This window comes from Vulpes lagopus, chromosome 13, assembly GCF_018345385.1.
Source record: "Vulpes lagopus strain Blue_001 chromosome 13, ASM1834538v1, whole genome shotgun sequence".
NCBI classification, from domain to species: domain Eukaryota; kingdom Metazoa; phylum Chordata; class Mammalia; order Carnivora; family Canidae; genus Vulpes; species Vulpes lagopus.
In genome coordinates, this window is record NC_054836.1 from 41,820,287 (window position 1) to 41,836,378 (window position 16,092).

A 16,092-nucleotide genomic window follows, 5' to 3' on the forward strand; every position below is an offset into this window, starting at 1 on the left:
ATGGCACTGAATTCCTGCTCTCCTAGCCATAGTTAGTGCCTTTTCCACCGCATATTTTTGGGACCAAATGCAACAATTTAAATGGCAAGTGGGGCTATGTGCAAAACTCTTTGCACACTCCCTCTAGTTTATTCTCTGCGATAATTAAAATCTGTTTTCAACCAGAATGTTTGATTTGATGCCTTATAGTATATGGGCACAATGAAAAATATCTATAAAAAAATACGAAAGGAGGTCACAAAACTAAATGAAATCAGGCACAAAACGAGAAATTAAAAGAACCCAAAATATTTGCAGCAAGAACAGGTTTGACTTTTAAAATTTAGTTCTCCAGTGAGCCAATTCACAAATGGGTAATATGAGAGAGAAAGGATGTTGAAAAAGCCAAACGTGCTGTGGAATTTCAGAGATGAGAGCACATGTTGCATAAACAGGAGAGATATGCCAAGATGTGATATTTTAGTTGGATAATTACTAATGTATGCATATTTATAAATGTATATATTTTGATGCCAGATTATCTCAAATTTTTTGGCTATCCCAACAATTATACAAAATTACTTTGCTCTTTATTTGGCTAAAGGAAGTACAAAACTTAAAACCCAAATTTAAAATGGCTCATAACTAATGCAGCCTGCAGGCTGTTTGATAAATGTGTACTCTTGAAATGAGCCAACACACTGAGAAACCAAAAAGCCGAAAACAAAAAAAGAGAAGATAAAGATTCAGTGAGTTCTTCGAAGAAGAGCCTCTGGTACATTATAACTTTTATGAATAAGATTTCTATTTCAAAGAATCCCAAGCTACCTTTCTTGCGAAGACTCTCCACATTCCAAACTCTTGCCCACCACTGTTAGGACTGCACCCTTTCCTCGGGAGTGCTAATTAGATGCTCCTACCCAATACTACTCACCAAATACTTTCCTATACATAATATGACAAACTCTTCTGCTAGTCACAGAACAGGCTGTTGCTACAACTTTATTCACTTACTGCTCTTTGCACACACTCTTAGAAGGGATTAAAGACTCCCATTCAAGGCCTCAGCATTCCATTTACCCATTTCTATCTGAAACGGTGTCTCAGAAACCATTCTTCCCATCCGGTAAGTTAAAAGATGTCATTCGTCCTCAGGAATAGCATTTTTTTAAAGTTAATTTTGTAAGGAGCCATCTCTCCCCACAAACAGAACCTTACTTGTTTCAAAGATAATTTTTATTGGTGAGAAACATTTTAAAGATATAAAAGAAAATTTTCTTATTTATATGACAGTTTCCATCTTGAAAGTTTTCTTCTCAAAGTCTTCTTTCTTTCAAGAACGTAGCTTATCCATCAATAAGGATCCCATCCTCTCTCGAAAATGAATCGATTAATCATGTCAAAAGATCTCAGAGGCTGGTCATACGGTAAAATGTGTCCTCCTCCTCGAACAATTACCTTGGGGAAGAAAAAAATAAAAGTTAAAATTTAGAGAAATGGATGTTCTACATGGATGGAAAGTTTTGGTTTGGATTAAAGTATTTTTAAAGCTTACATGAAATACAGAACCTATTCTATCAATCCATGCCTTTGGATATGCTGATTGCCTAGGTTTTGATAACTTTGCTGATAGGTACACTTTAAGGTAGGAAAGCTTTACAATTGTTGGGTTATTTAACTTAACACAAAGTAGTGTTCAACTTTCACAAGTATGGAACTTGAAAATTGTCTTTCTCCTCTTGGGAGTGAGCTGTCTGCTGCTCTATGCTTTACCCTTACCTGGTGAGGCCCCTGAGGTGTGAGGATCTACCCTATGGTCAGTTCTGTTCCCAAGTGGGTGGAGGAGCCTACCCAATGCCCTCCTTCAATCCACTGAGCATCGTGGCCCTCACACTGAGCTCTACCTGACATCTTAGTCTTGGCCGCTAGTACAGGGGAATTTTGATTCTCCAAAAAATTACGACAAAAACGAGAAATCCTTGACACCTGAAATCTTAAAAGGACATTTTTTTGGGGGGGGTAGCACAGAATTAGAACATTCTTTTTTCCCCCAACATTATGAAAACTGTCCAAATATAGAGCGAATCTGAAAGAATTTCATAGACTTACAACTTAGGTTCTCTCATTAACACCCACTCTACTCATTTTCTCACACTATCCATCTATTAATCCATCTTATCTTCTCGACACATTTCAAAGTAAAATATGGATATCAGTACACTCCCCCCAGATTTTATGTAAAATTAACACACAGTGAAATGCACTTATGTTAAGTGCAGATGCACTGCGTTTGGATAGCAGTGAATATATGTGTCACCTGATGAGATATATAAAGCATCCTGAAACATCTATAGTTAGGGTGAGTTCAGACCCCTGTGCGAGGTGCCATACAGATTTTAAAAAAAAAAAAAAAGGAAGGGGTGGTGGAAGAAGGGATCAGTCTCTATTTTCAGCAAATGTCAAGGGGAGGCCTTCGTGATTCAACACCAAAAGAGAAAGAACCGACACTGAGTATTGGCAGGTCGCCTGCAGGAGGACAGAGCAGTGTGGCTTGACATGTCCTATGGCACATGTGGAAAATAGCCAGGAGTTAGTAGTGGATGAAGTGAATGAACACATGCAAGTAAAGAGGTCACACTCAGTAAGTTCTACCTGCTAAATCACAATCAGCAAGTTAAGACAACTTCGGTAAGGCCCTTAATAGCTTGTTTTACCTGCCTCAATCAGAAGGGAACTGAGGCAGAAAAAAAAAAAGGAGAAATACATTTACACAGTGCATTTATTATATTAAAAATCCACCCCAACACTCAGCATCTTACAACCTTGCTGTGCGGTAAGTGGGACCAACATTATTAGATGAATTTTGCTTTACAGCTCACAGCTACATAAGTTGCGTACTGCACAACTAGCAGCAGAGAGCACCATTCATGCCAGCCTCGGTGACTGAGTGATAACAGAGCTACTAGGAGGCTTGTCCAAGTCACATAATTGTAACTGAGAGAAGGAGCTGGAACCTGGCTTTTGATGCACACACCAGTGTTTTTATTCAAATCATAGTATTTGTACAATAATTCTTTATATTTGAACCAAACTTTACAGTTTAGTCATAGAACATTTCACCTGGCTCTCAACAGCCCTCTGAGGCGAGTAAGGGAAGTAGACCACTATACAGATGTGAGATTGGACTCAACCCTCATACACAATTGGAAACACGTGCTGTATGCTACACTCCGTCAACGGCCATTTGTGCCTTGCTGCAATGACAGTGGAGCCCATCTACCATGTGTGTTCAAGCCTGCATCTGGAAACCCAACATTTTGTCACAGACTGAAAGTAAACATGTGTGACATGAGCCCCTCATGTGACCCTAGAGGAAAACTTTTGCTGCCCCCACAATCCCAGGCTCGAACTCTTTTCCTGTAGGTTCCCATCCAAATCTCCGGCTTTGGCAGGATTTTGATGAGTGATTCTCTGCAACTTCAGCTCAGCTGAGGACACTTAAGGAAGCCATGTTTGTGACAAAACCCAGCTGCTGCTTCAACTGGAAGCGAATCTGGCAGCAGTGGTCCAAAACAGCGGTAAGCTGAATCCAAGAGTTGAATCCAAGAGCTAATGGTCATCCTGCCTCTAGGACCAGAGCCGGAGCTACTAGGGGTAACATAGTGCTTTATGGCCCAGGCTTGGAGTCAGAGTGCAGGAGCGTGACTCAAGACACAGCAAGCTGTGTGACCCTGGACGAATAACTTACCTGCTCTGAGCCTCAGTTTCCTTAACCGTACAACAGAGAAAAAAGCATTACCTCTTGGGACAGTTGGGAATTACGAGAGCAATTAATGGAATAATGTCCATGGATTACTTAGCATAGTTCCTGGACTAGGATGGGGTACTCAGTGAATATTAGCCAGTGTCATTTTTCTTCCAATAGTTATCCCTATTCAAAATCTAGGATCAAAATGCTTGTGTCAAACTACTCTAAAACACTAAGTTCCTACATTAGCATTAAGAAATCTTGGTTTCAGGGAGTTGTTTAAAACAGAGCTTCTCAAGCCTGAATATGCATCAAAATACCTGAGCTTGTTAGAACAGACTGCTGGGCCTCATCCCTGGACTTTCCAGTGCTGAAGGTCCAGGGCAGGGCCTGATAATTTGCATTTCTAACAATTCCAAGGTAATGTTGACACTGTTGGTTCAAAGATTATTTTTTGAGAACCACTGTTTAGAAGAACCTTTTCCATTCTGTGACAAACTAGGCAATTCTCTATAATAAGAGACAATACGAACAGATTTTAACACCTAACTCATGGCTCACCACAGTATATTTCCTCCCAATCATCCACTTTCCCAGTATTTACACACATGCACACAAGCGCGCGCGCGCACACACACACACACACACACACACAGCTTCTCTGACTATGATAATCAAGTGGTGAAGAAGAGATGATACATTTGGTGTTACAATTCTTATTCTCAGTAACCTGCATGACTCCTGGTCCAGTTCTCAGCTGCCATATGTAGTGACCAAATGTCATCATAAATGGTGCCATTAAGATTGGAAAGAAAAGCTCATTTGGGAACAAAGTCTTTTTCACACAGCAGAAAATTCTCAAAGTATATTCCTTAGCATATTCACAAAGAGCATTTTACCAATGTTAACCTCAAAAATAAACGTATGAGTTCCAGAAAAAAAAGACTGTTGTTTATAACCATGCTGTTTACCACTCACAAATCAAGGACACAAACAACTCCATGGTTTTTAGAAGTATATAACAAAATGTGACAGGGCTGTGGTTCCATATTTAACTGTGATGAGATTAATCCCAAGGCTCCCTGGTTAGAAATGGTCTCATCATCAGAAACTGTCTATGTTGGGTGTTTCCACGCTAGAGCTGAAACCTCTAAACTCATGTGTTCCAGATGTTCCAGGGGGTCACAAATGTGTCATGAATTTTAAAAGGGTTATGCAAACACTTTAAAGCTTCATTCCACTCTATTTTTTCGACACAGATACAATTCTCCCTGGAACTAGAAACATGGACCTGGCGGTCAAGGCTTCCCAGTTGTGCCTTTATAGGTGACAAGATATAGAGGGAAATTCACACTGGGATTGTTGATATAGGTTTGTCAGGGGAAACTTCATGGGGGTCTTGGAGGAGCAGATGTCTGGACAGACTGTGCTGGGTGGGGTGGGGGAGGGATGCACCCAGAGGAAACTGCCCTCGCAAAAGCAGTGGAGCGCGAAACTGCACGGCATGTGCAACAAGCAACAACCCATGAGGGGTTCCAGGTATGCAGGGGAAAGAGAAGGGTGGAACAGACAAATACTAGTGAGACCATGTGATGCTCCATATGATGTGCTGCTGGGTTTGTGTGTTTAAATGAACAGTAGCATTTAGTACATTCATGATGTTGTTCAAGCAACACCATTATCTAGCTGCAGAATGTTTTCATCACCCCAAAGGGAACCCTATATCCATTAGCAATCTCTTCCCACTCTCCTCTCTTTGCCAGCCTCTGGCAATCCCTAGGCTGTTTTCTGTGGACCTGCCTATTCTGGATATATCTAAGGGGGTTTCAAGCAGGGAAGTAATATACTCAGATTTGCATTAGAGAAGGATGACTTAATGTGTAATGAGTGGGCTGATTTGGAAGGAAATGATACTGAGGCAGGAAGGCAGATTAGGAGACCAGCTGTTCAGGTGAGAGAGGATGTGAGTGCATGGGAGAAATGGGGAGAAGGGGAAGGAGAAGAGAGATGTCAAGGTGGAACCATAAAATCAGTCACTATTCAGATGTAAAGGTAAAGTGAAAGCACGCCCCAACACGTATACATATCCTCCCCATTTCAGGCTTCTGACACAGGCAGCTTTGTAAGTGGTGGTGCTATTAACCAAGAAAGAAGAAAAAGAGGCAGGTTTGAGGCTAACAATATAGTATAGATTTATAGTTCTTCTTTTTTACTACAGGATGATGCAGACATGGGAAAAAATCTTGCTTGTTATGGTGCCTGATTTACACTAAATTTATTTTATTATTTTTATCTTATTTCATATTCACAAAACCTTACCCTTTAGCTTTCAGACACTAACCTTGTGTTGAAATGGAATAAATATGCACTCAAATAAAAAATATACTGAAAACGAAAGATACCTGGGAATGAGCCAAAGCTTGTTAGTAGCCACGTCCTAACAAGGAATTGGGCAACCCACTTAAAAAATAAAAGGGACAACAACTCCCCCTTCCCCTCAAAAAAAAAAAAAAAAAAAAAAAGCAGAGATCGAGGTTGCAAGCTGCTCCCAAAACCCTCAGGGAAAACTTGAGATTTACCAGTGTACACTTCTAGTGTACCAAAGCATTACTGAACAGGAAGGGGAAAGGTGCTTTAGCTGACCAAAATGTAGCCATCACAATGGGACACATCCCTCAAGTAGTCAATACATAGCTTTGGTGGTACTTGACAGTTCCTTAAGGGCTTCCCAGATAGACCATCTTACATAATCAGTTGCAACAATATTATAATTTAAGATTTCCACCTATGATGTAATAGCAAGTGTCAACCCCACCCACAAGAACACTCAAAGCTGAATTAAAAAGAAAAGAATCCTCTTTAAAAGTATCAGAAAGCAGCCAGTACTTGAGAATGAGACCATGGAGAAAAGAGAATCACAGAGAAGTGAACTGAACATTTTGTTCTGCTTTTCTCTTGGAGAAATTTCACCATTTTCTAAGCTTCTTTTTCCAAGAAACTGAGCAAAGAATGAAGATAAAAGGATAAAAAGCTAAGTAGAGCGTAGGGTACTTGGGAGACCAAAAATTAAAACAAAGAAAACCCAAAAAGAAACAAAAGATAAAATTTAGAATTACAGGCTTGTCAAGGAAGCATGGCTCTAGTAATACCATAGGCTTTCTGTTAGACCCACAAAAGACAAGGACTTAGAAGTAATGGAAACCAGAAGGAGGTTAGCCCTCCCAAAATCTGAAATCTAGCACCAAATCACCATGTTTGCCCCTGACTGAAGCCAGTTGATCTGTCCCTTAACTAACTGCCTTTCAGGAAAAAAAAAAAAAATCAAAGCCTGTTTGGAGGAAGATAACATCATTTTTCATATATTTTGTTCAGCAGTCAATAAAATGTAGTAGACATGCCAAAAGATGAGATCAAATGACTGAAAACCAAGGGAAAAAGCAGACAACAGAAAGAGATCACAGGGATCCAACTGGAGTTATCAGGTATAGATTTTAAAATAACTGTAGATTTTAAAATCTAAATCAGGCACAGGTTTTAAAAACACAAGAAGTTATGGAAAACACAGATAAGAGAAAAAAAGACATGGTATGACAAAATATTTAACTATGTTTAACTGGAATCCTATAATAAGAAGAAAAGGAAGGAATTGTGCAAAAGACATAGTAAAATATAGAGATCATGAGTAAAACACTCCCCCAAATCAACAGAAGTCATCAAGCCACAGTGTTGAGAAGCTCTATGGACCTAAACTAGAAAAACCCAGAGAAAACTAACCATATATGGGCACATAACAGTGTGCTGCTAATACTAAAGACATAAAATCTTAAAAGTTGTCAGAAAAAGAAACCGCATTTTCAATAACTTCAAAGAAGCAAGAAAATTGACTAGTTAACAGAAACAATGGAAGCTATAAGCCAGTGGAATTGGATCTTTTGAGGGTTTGTTTTTAACGATTTTACTTATTCATTTATTAAAGGGAGAGAGAAAGCAGAGGGTGGGGCAGAGGGAAAGAGAATCTCAAGCAGACTCCATGCTGAATGTGGAGCCCAACATGGGGTTTAATCTCATGACCCAGAGATCACAACCTGAGCTGAAACCAAGAGTTGGACACTCAACTGACTGAGTCACCCTGGTGCCCCCATATTTTTCAAGTTCTAAAAGAAAGTAGCTGCTGCCAGGGACTCCCATGTGAATGACTCCTTAAAGATATTTTCAAGGGAATAAAAAACTGGAAAAAGGTATTGTCAACAGATGTGTAAAGAAACATTTGAAGATTATTCTTCAGACAGACAGATAATCATCCCTAATGGAGACACAGAGGAGAATGAAAAGCAAACGAGAGTTTACATGGGTAGATAAACAGAAATGAATGTCAATAATAGTAATGTCTTGTGGAGTGTGAATGATGCGGAAGTTTTAAAAAAAGACAACAGTTGCACAAAAGGTGGCATAAATTGAGTTAAGGTATTGTCACGTACTTGCACATCTGGAAAATGATAAGTGCACTAACTCAAAGTCAACATTCTAAGTCAGCATGTGTGTTGTAATCTCTAAAAGGATAAATAGGGATCCCTGGGTGGCGCAGCGGTTTGGCGCCTGCCTTTGGCCCAGGGTGCGGTCCTGGAGACCCGGGATCGAATCCCACGTCGGGCTCCCGGTGCATGGAGCCTGCTTCTCCCTCTGCCTGTGTCTCTGCCTCTCTCTCTCTCTCTCTCTCTGTGACTATCATAAATAAATAAAAATTAAAAAATAAAAAAAAATTTAAAAAATAAATAAATAAATAAAAGGATAAATACCCTGATGCTTATAGCAGCATTATTTACGATAGATAAAACTATGGAAGCAGTTTGTGTCCATGATAGATGAATGGATAAAGAAGATGTGGGATATATATACATTGAAATATTACTCAGCCATCACAAGAATGGAGTCTTGCCATTTGCAACAGCATGGATGGATCTAGAGAGTAAAATATTAAGTGATAAAGGCCAGTCAGAGAAAGACAAATACCATATGATATCACTCATGTGTGAAATTTAGGAAACAAATAAAGGGGGAAAAAGAAAGACAAACCAACAAACATGCTCTTAACTATAAAGAACAAACTGGTGGTTACTTGACGGAAGGTGGGTGGAGGCATGTGTGAAATAGGTGATGGGGATTAAGAGTACATTTAAGATGATGAGCACTGAGTAATGTATAGAATTGTTGAATCATTATATTGTACACCTGAGACTAATTTAACAGTGTATGTTAACTATACTAGAATTAAAATTAATAGAAAATAAAATTTAAAAATAGATAATAAAACAGTGATCTTCAACAAGCTCATAGTAGTTTTTTAAAAAGGAAATGTCTCCAAAGGAAAAAATGGGATAGAAGCATGAGAATAATTGGCACAGACGCTTCCGTGTAATGTGAAAAACAGACTTATGACAATCAGGGAACTTTTAAATTAGAAGATATCTGGTGATCAAGTAATATAGCCTGTTTTTTTTTTCAGAAAGGTACAAAGTGAATGCCTGGGAAGTGAAGACCCTTCAGTCAAATATCTTAGCCTCATTTCATCAAATCAATTAGATGCTTCAATGTGCTATGAATGTCTCTGTTTTTAAAAAAGAAAAAAGGGGATCCCTGGGTGGCGCAGCGGTTTGGCGCCTGCCTTTGGCCCAGGGCGCAATCCTGGAGACCCGGGATCGAATCCCACGTCGGGCTCCCGGTGCATGGAGCCTGCTTCTCCCTCTGCCTGTGTCTCTGCCTCTCTCTCTCTCTCTCTCTCTCTGTGTGTGACTATCATAAAAAATAAATAAATAAAAAATAAAATGCATCTGACATGGTAGGCTCTTAGTACATTGTTCTTTAAAAAAAATAAAAGAAAAAGAAAAAAGAAAAAAGTCATGGAAATTTTCTCTAAATTAATTCCAAGAATCTCTGTGTTAACTTCAGCAAGGTTGGTATGAATGACTAAGGTTAGAGCCTTCTCTTCCTTTGATCATTATTATCAGTGGAAACCTAAAGGCACAGTACAGTGTAGTAAGAAGTGATTCAGCATGGTGATCAAAAACATGAACTTGGGATTCAGTAGATCTGACTTTGAGTCCAGCTCTGTGACTTTGGCACCAGGACTTACCTGCTTCTATTTTCTCATCTGTAAGATGAAGGTAAGAATTAGGGTGACCAGTTGTCCCACTTTGCCCTGGCCTGAGGGATTCCTGGAAATATAGGATTTTCAGTGCTAATGCTAAAAAAGTGTCAGGCAATCTACGATGGTTTGTCACTCTAAGAATATTTAACTTTTTGTATGGATTCAAAGAGATAATGCACATCAACCACTGTATGGCACTCAGTTCACAAATACACACCATGTGCCATGTAGACATATATTAAGAACTCAAGCAATAGTCATTATACTATTATCTCATTTTTTATTGTCAAAGGAATATTTTTCCCTTTGACAGTAGAGAAAGATCAGAAGTTACAATACTAATAAATATAAAGATAGTACTATACTTTTTCAGTAGGAAAAAATATATTGTTCAGGAGGGAGAATATTTCTTTCCAGGCTTTTTTTTTTTTAATTTCCATGCTATGAATTCTTCCTACCCACAGGAAAGGTCTTAATTAAAGAAAGAAAGGAGATTTAATATGAGCTCAAACTTCTGTCAGTTTGCTTGACTTAACTGTCTAGAGTGAATTTTATCCCTTCAACCTGCCAACACCACGATCCATCCCATTCTTTCCCTCCACCCCCCTTTACCACTTGCAATGCTAAACACCCTCATCTCCCCACACAGAAATGTCAAGCAAGCAAGACCTTACTTGTCTTAGCAGAATGGCAAAAAGCTGTTCTGTCTTTTTTACCCATGTAAGAACCCACTTTACAACACAGGATTTGATGCAGTTAAAAAGTCATCAAAACTTTACTTCCTTCATGTCCTGTTTTCTTTTTGAAATCCACCAGAGGATAAAAAGCAAAATCCAGTTCATTAATTACTCTTACTCCCTAGTTTTATGATCTATGTCTGTAGTTTGCTCTGGGAGGAGAGAATGAGAGCTGGGGAAGAGTGTACAGGGGTTACTGCAGCCAATGCTCTCTGCTGGCAGTGTTGTGAGGATGGAGACCCCGACTCATTGTCTTCTGGGGAACAGGGAGAGGAGAGCCAGCCAACCTACTAAGGTTTTACCTCCCACAAACGACAGTGTGGGATGGCTCTAGCATTGTGCACTGGCTCAGGACAGCCGGTTGTGCACATTGCCGCCCAACTCCACGTTGGTGGTGTCATGCTGGGAGCTTGAAATCAGCCACGGTGGGAAAATTTACACCACAGAAATCGGCAAACACTATAGATCAGTGTCTCCTCTCCCTCCCAAGCCAGTTTACCTTCCCACCCCTAGTTCTCTGACATTTAAGCTCTCTTGGGGACAGATGAAAAACGTTAGAGCATTCTTTCTCTCTCCCAAGATAAATCAAAGAAACATCTATTCAGATTAGTAAATTATAAGGCCAAAACTTCTCTGAAATCTTGGCTCAGGAAATCAGATGGGCCAGGTTTCAGATATTCGCTGAAAGATGAGAAGGTCCTGCTCCCTGCTTCCATTCCTGCCTACCCCCTGCCAGTTATACTGAATTCTAGTATAACTGGCAATGATAGGTTCAAGAGCACACACTGCATTCACCGATGCTTCTGTTGGCATCAGAGCCCCTGTGACACTCCAAAGCTGGTCTGTTTGGGACAACTGGTCACCAGAGAGGGTATCTAGATCCAACCGTGTTCCTGACCCACAGGCTAAGGGGATCCCAGGCCTGAAAGTGTCCCCAGGTTCCAAAAATTGAGGATACAGGACACGCCAACCGGCACAAGATTTTAATGATGCCATTGGTTGAAATAAAACAAGGCGAACAGTTTTCACTACCAAGCCAAAGACTGTCCAAGGCAAAAACAGTCCCCTTGGGCCAGTGGACAATGTGGCAGTATCTTAACACAACTTTATTTTGTTCTTCACACTGCTCCTTTCTCTGCCCCTCTACCCTCCACCTTGTGTATTTTGGGGCTGTGCTTAATGTTTCTACCAGCACTTTTGTGAATCTGGTTACACTTCAAATCAAAACAACACAATGTTACTATTTAAAAAGCAAACCCCCATTCCCTCTTTGTTCCTCAAATATCATTAATTTTTAAAAACTATTCTCCATATGTGGATAATACTTTAAATGTTAGTCTTCTTAGTATTTATTCACTTCCCATAATGAAATGGTTCTCTGTTAAATTTCAATAGATTATTAAAACCCACTCAACGGCTAAGAGAAAATTACGCATCATTGCCTAGCTGTTATACCTCAGTAAATAGATTTGCTACCCAATTTATATTTTAAATAATACAATAAATTAGCTCCCTGAGTATTAACTAAGTGCATATTTGGGTAGCTTAATTTAGAAGCATTCTTCTTATGCTAATCAGCCCTCTCTAATGAAATAGAACCACATGAACTAAGAGGACTCTTGGCAAATAATCAGAGTAAAATTGGGAGTTGCTATTGTTTATGGTTTCCTTTGTTTTCAGGCAGCAAGCTGTGTGGGTTTTATTTATTTTTTTTAAGAAAAAAAAACCCCAAATGCCAAAAATTTAATTTTTTTTAAAAGGAGAGGACATTCTAGTCAGCCCCTAAGATAATGAAACTTCTACAACTCCTCCCATAAATTTATTTCCCAGAATATTTCTCCTTTCTTCTCCTGTATAACACAGAAAAGAAATCGTCTTCAGCTGACATGAACAATGCATCCTTTCGTTTGAAGGGAATTGCTTTGAACTGTTCATTATCTTAGCATGCCTAGACTGTTTCCTAGAAGACACTTAAGCATGTACAATTGGTGAGCAACCATAGCACTCCTTGAAAACTGCAGTTTGTTTTGTTTTGAGATTTTACTTATTTACTTATTTGAGAGAGGCAGAGGGGCGGGGGGCAAGTAGACTCACCGCTAGGCACGGAGCCTGATATGGGGCTTGATCCACAACCCTAAGATTGTGCAACCTGAGCCAAAGCCAAGAGTCTGCAGGTTTAAAACACACACACCTACACACACACATGCGCGAGATGAGTACGGATAGGAGAGGTAGGGGCCAATGTGATTTTCATTCACTGGATATTCAATGGGGGCTGGGAATTGTGGTAAGGGGTTTGCTAAAGAGATAAATGATACATTATTCCTGTTCTCAAGGAACTCAGTGTCAAGAAGGGGAGGAAAGCAATTAAAGAGTTACATGAAAGAAAAACCCCAGTGTGGTACATGCACTAAGGTGTACATAGAGATGCAAAGGAGGTATTCTGAGAGAAGAAGGCTTCCTTCCTTTCTTCCTTCCTTCCTTCCTTCCTTCCTTCCTTCCTTCCTTCCTTCCTTCTTTCCTTCCTTCCTTCCCTCATTCATTTATAAGTAATCTCTACACCCAACATGGGGCTTGAACTCAGGACCCCAAGATCAACAGTGGCATGCTCTACTGATCCAGCCAGCCAGGCACCCCCTTAGAGGTAATTTTAATTCCTGAAAGGTAAATGGGGGTTCTCCAGGCAGCCAGAGGTGCAAAAGGACCTTATAAAGAAAAGAAAGAATCCCATGGGAATTGCTGGCTGACGCAACAGCAAGGAGGGTTTGAGGAATCATAAGGTGTTCAGTTTTTTAGGATTCCAATGGAGAAGGAGGCAGGGTAAGAACTCAGATTGGAGAAGAAAGCAGAGGCCAGACCTAACCTCTTTACTGCTCTGTGAAGAGAGTTCAGACTTTATTCTGCAGGTAGCAAGGCATCCATGAGAGAGTTTGAACAAGGGAAAACATGATCAGACTTGTGTTGTGGAAAAGCACTGAAAGAAGAGCAGATCGGAGAGTAGGGGGACTTGTTAAGACCAGCTATTGTCAACGGAAAAAGTTTAAACCACAACTTAAAACACAGAGTGTTCTTGAATAGCATCCTCTAAAACCTGTGCTTTTTTTTTTTTTTTTGAAACACCAGAGAGCAAAAAAATTTCAGTTTAGAATGTATAAAGTAGGGGAGTCTCTCTTTTAAAATGTCCCCAAAATGCTGTATGTTTTTTTTTTATTGCTGAATATAAAATCAGTGTTTTTCCCTTTAAGCAGTTCTTTGTGGTTTCTGTGTCAAGCACTAGGAAATGAATAAAATCAGGCCACTGAGAAGGATTTATAAAGCAGATGTGAGAGATGCTAGCTAAGGAACTGGGTGAGTAATATTTACCAATTACTATTCTTCTCAATTTTCTGGTAAGACACCCAGCAAAGCACCTGGCTAAATAACTTCACTTCCTTATTGTTTCCATGGGAAAGGAATAGAAGTGAGGGTGTTTGTGCTGTGTTGGGGAAAGATGGCCTAGGGCTTGCCTGCAAATCCAAGGCATCTATTGAAATCTGTCTATTTTAACAGTTGTTTCTTTATACTGAGCCACTGTTGGGGAGTTGAAATGAAAAGGTGCTAAAGAACTAAATTTCTTATTTTTTAAAGATGGATTTTTTTTTAAAGATTTACTTATTTATTTATTATGAGAGAGAGAGAGCGAGTGCCAGGAGCACGGGTAAGGGCAGAGGCAAAGGGAGAAGCAGACTCCCACTGAGCAGAGAGCCTGATACAGGGCTCAATCCCAGGACCCTGGGACCATGACCTGAGCTGAAGGCAGATATTTAACCGACTGAACCACTCAGGCACCCCTAAGCTGGATATTTTGGTAGCCAACCTTGGCACAGGAAAGAAAAAATGCATCTGCCTAACCAAAGCAGTGTTAGGACTTGGACATGACAAGTCTACTCTACTTTTCACTCTGTGTGGAGACTGCAGTCTTTCCATTTGGTGCTAGCCAGAGAAGAGGGGAAAGACAGCAAGAGAGAAGAAGACAATTATGAATGGCAGATATGGGAAAGGACATTAAGCTTCCCTTTAACTTAACAAACCCACGGGAAAGATGACTAGTGACAAGTCCAAGCGTTGGCAAAAGTGTGAAATAATCATATTTCTTATACATTACTGGCAAGATTATAATCAATTTAGAAAACAGTTTGGCATTATCTCATGAAGTTGAAGATGCTCATACCCTGTGAACCCATCAGTTCCACTTCTAGGCTTTATTCTTAGAGAAACTCTTGCACACAGGCACGAGGAGGGCAAGAATGTTCATGAAAGCAATACTTGTAGCGAAACACTGGGAACCACTAACATATCCAACAGCAATGGAATATATGGATGATAGAATTATACAGTGGAATATTATGTGGCGATGAAGAAGAAACAAAGCATAATTGAACTTATCAACATGGATGAAATCTTAACATTGCTGAATAGCAAAAACACATTATTGCAAAATACATACAAAATAATTCCTTTTTGGGACACCTGGGTGGCTCGCGGTTTAGTGCCTGCCTCCAGCCCAGGATGTGATCCTGGAGTCCCGGGATCGAGTCCCACATCGGGCTCCCTGCATGCAGCCTGCTTCTCCCTCTACCTGTGTCTCTGCCTCTCTCTGTGTGTGTCTCTCATGAATAAATAAATAAATAAAATCTTTTTAAAAATTCCTTTTTATATAAAATTAAACATGAAAAGTTGGGACACCTGGATGGCTCAATGGTTTAGTGTCTGCCTTCAGCTCAGGTCGTGATCGAGTCTCACATCAAGCTCCCCATCTGGAGCCTGCTTCTCCCTCTGCCTGTGTCTCTGTCTCTCTCTCTCTCTCTCTCTCTCTCTCTCTCTCTCTCTCTGTGTCTCTCATGAATAAATAAATAAAATCTTTAAAAAAATTAAACATGAAAAGTAAAATGTTATTTATGGGGATGTATATCTGTAGTCAAACTATTAATATTTTAAAAAAGGAAAAGGATGATAAAAACAAAATCCAGTTCAGTGGTTTACCTCCAGGGGAAATGAGGGAAAGAGGTGGGATTGGGGAGGGCAAGCTCTTGGTAATGTTGCATTTCTTTAACTGACTGGTAAGTACAAAGGTTTACTTATTATTATTTGTTTTATCTTACACAAGTATTATACATACTCCTCGGTTATTATTCCATTTTTAGTTTAAAAAAAAAGAAAAAACCCACCTACTGATGCTGCCAGACACACAAAAATGAATCTTTAAAAATTTAACATGTTGTCTGTCATGTTCTTTTCTTTTGTGTAAAACAGAGCTGATGAGATGGGCCGTGTGTCTAAAAAACAGTAAGTGGGGGGGATATAGGGAAGCAACTGAACAACAAAAGCAAAAATGGGAAGTCCCCCTCTGGCAAGCAGCTCTACGAAGACAGAGCTGGTGCCAGAATCTAAACCTTGGGATTCTGGTTGCTGCATACGAAAATAAATATTAGGAACAAAAATAA

The 16,092-nt window shown here is 39.8% G+C and overlaps 1 protein-coding gene across 1 annotated transcript in view; it reads right to left on the minus strand.

Moving 5' to 3' along the window:
* Positions 1–1,197: 1,197 nt before the first annotated feature.
* Positions 1,198–16,092, minus strand: part of CPVL (carboxypeptidase vitellogenic like) — a 132,803-nt gene continuing 117,908 nt past the window's right edge. Inside the window, exon 13 of the mRNA XM_041727880.1 lies at positions 1,198–1,437. Coding sequence (XP_041583814.1) covers positions 1,333–1,437 — 105 coding nt within the window. The 3' untranslated portion in view covers positions 1,198–1,332. The remainder of the gene's footprint in view (positions 1,438–16,092) is intronic.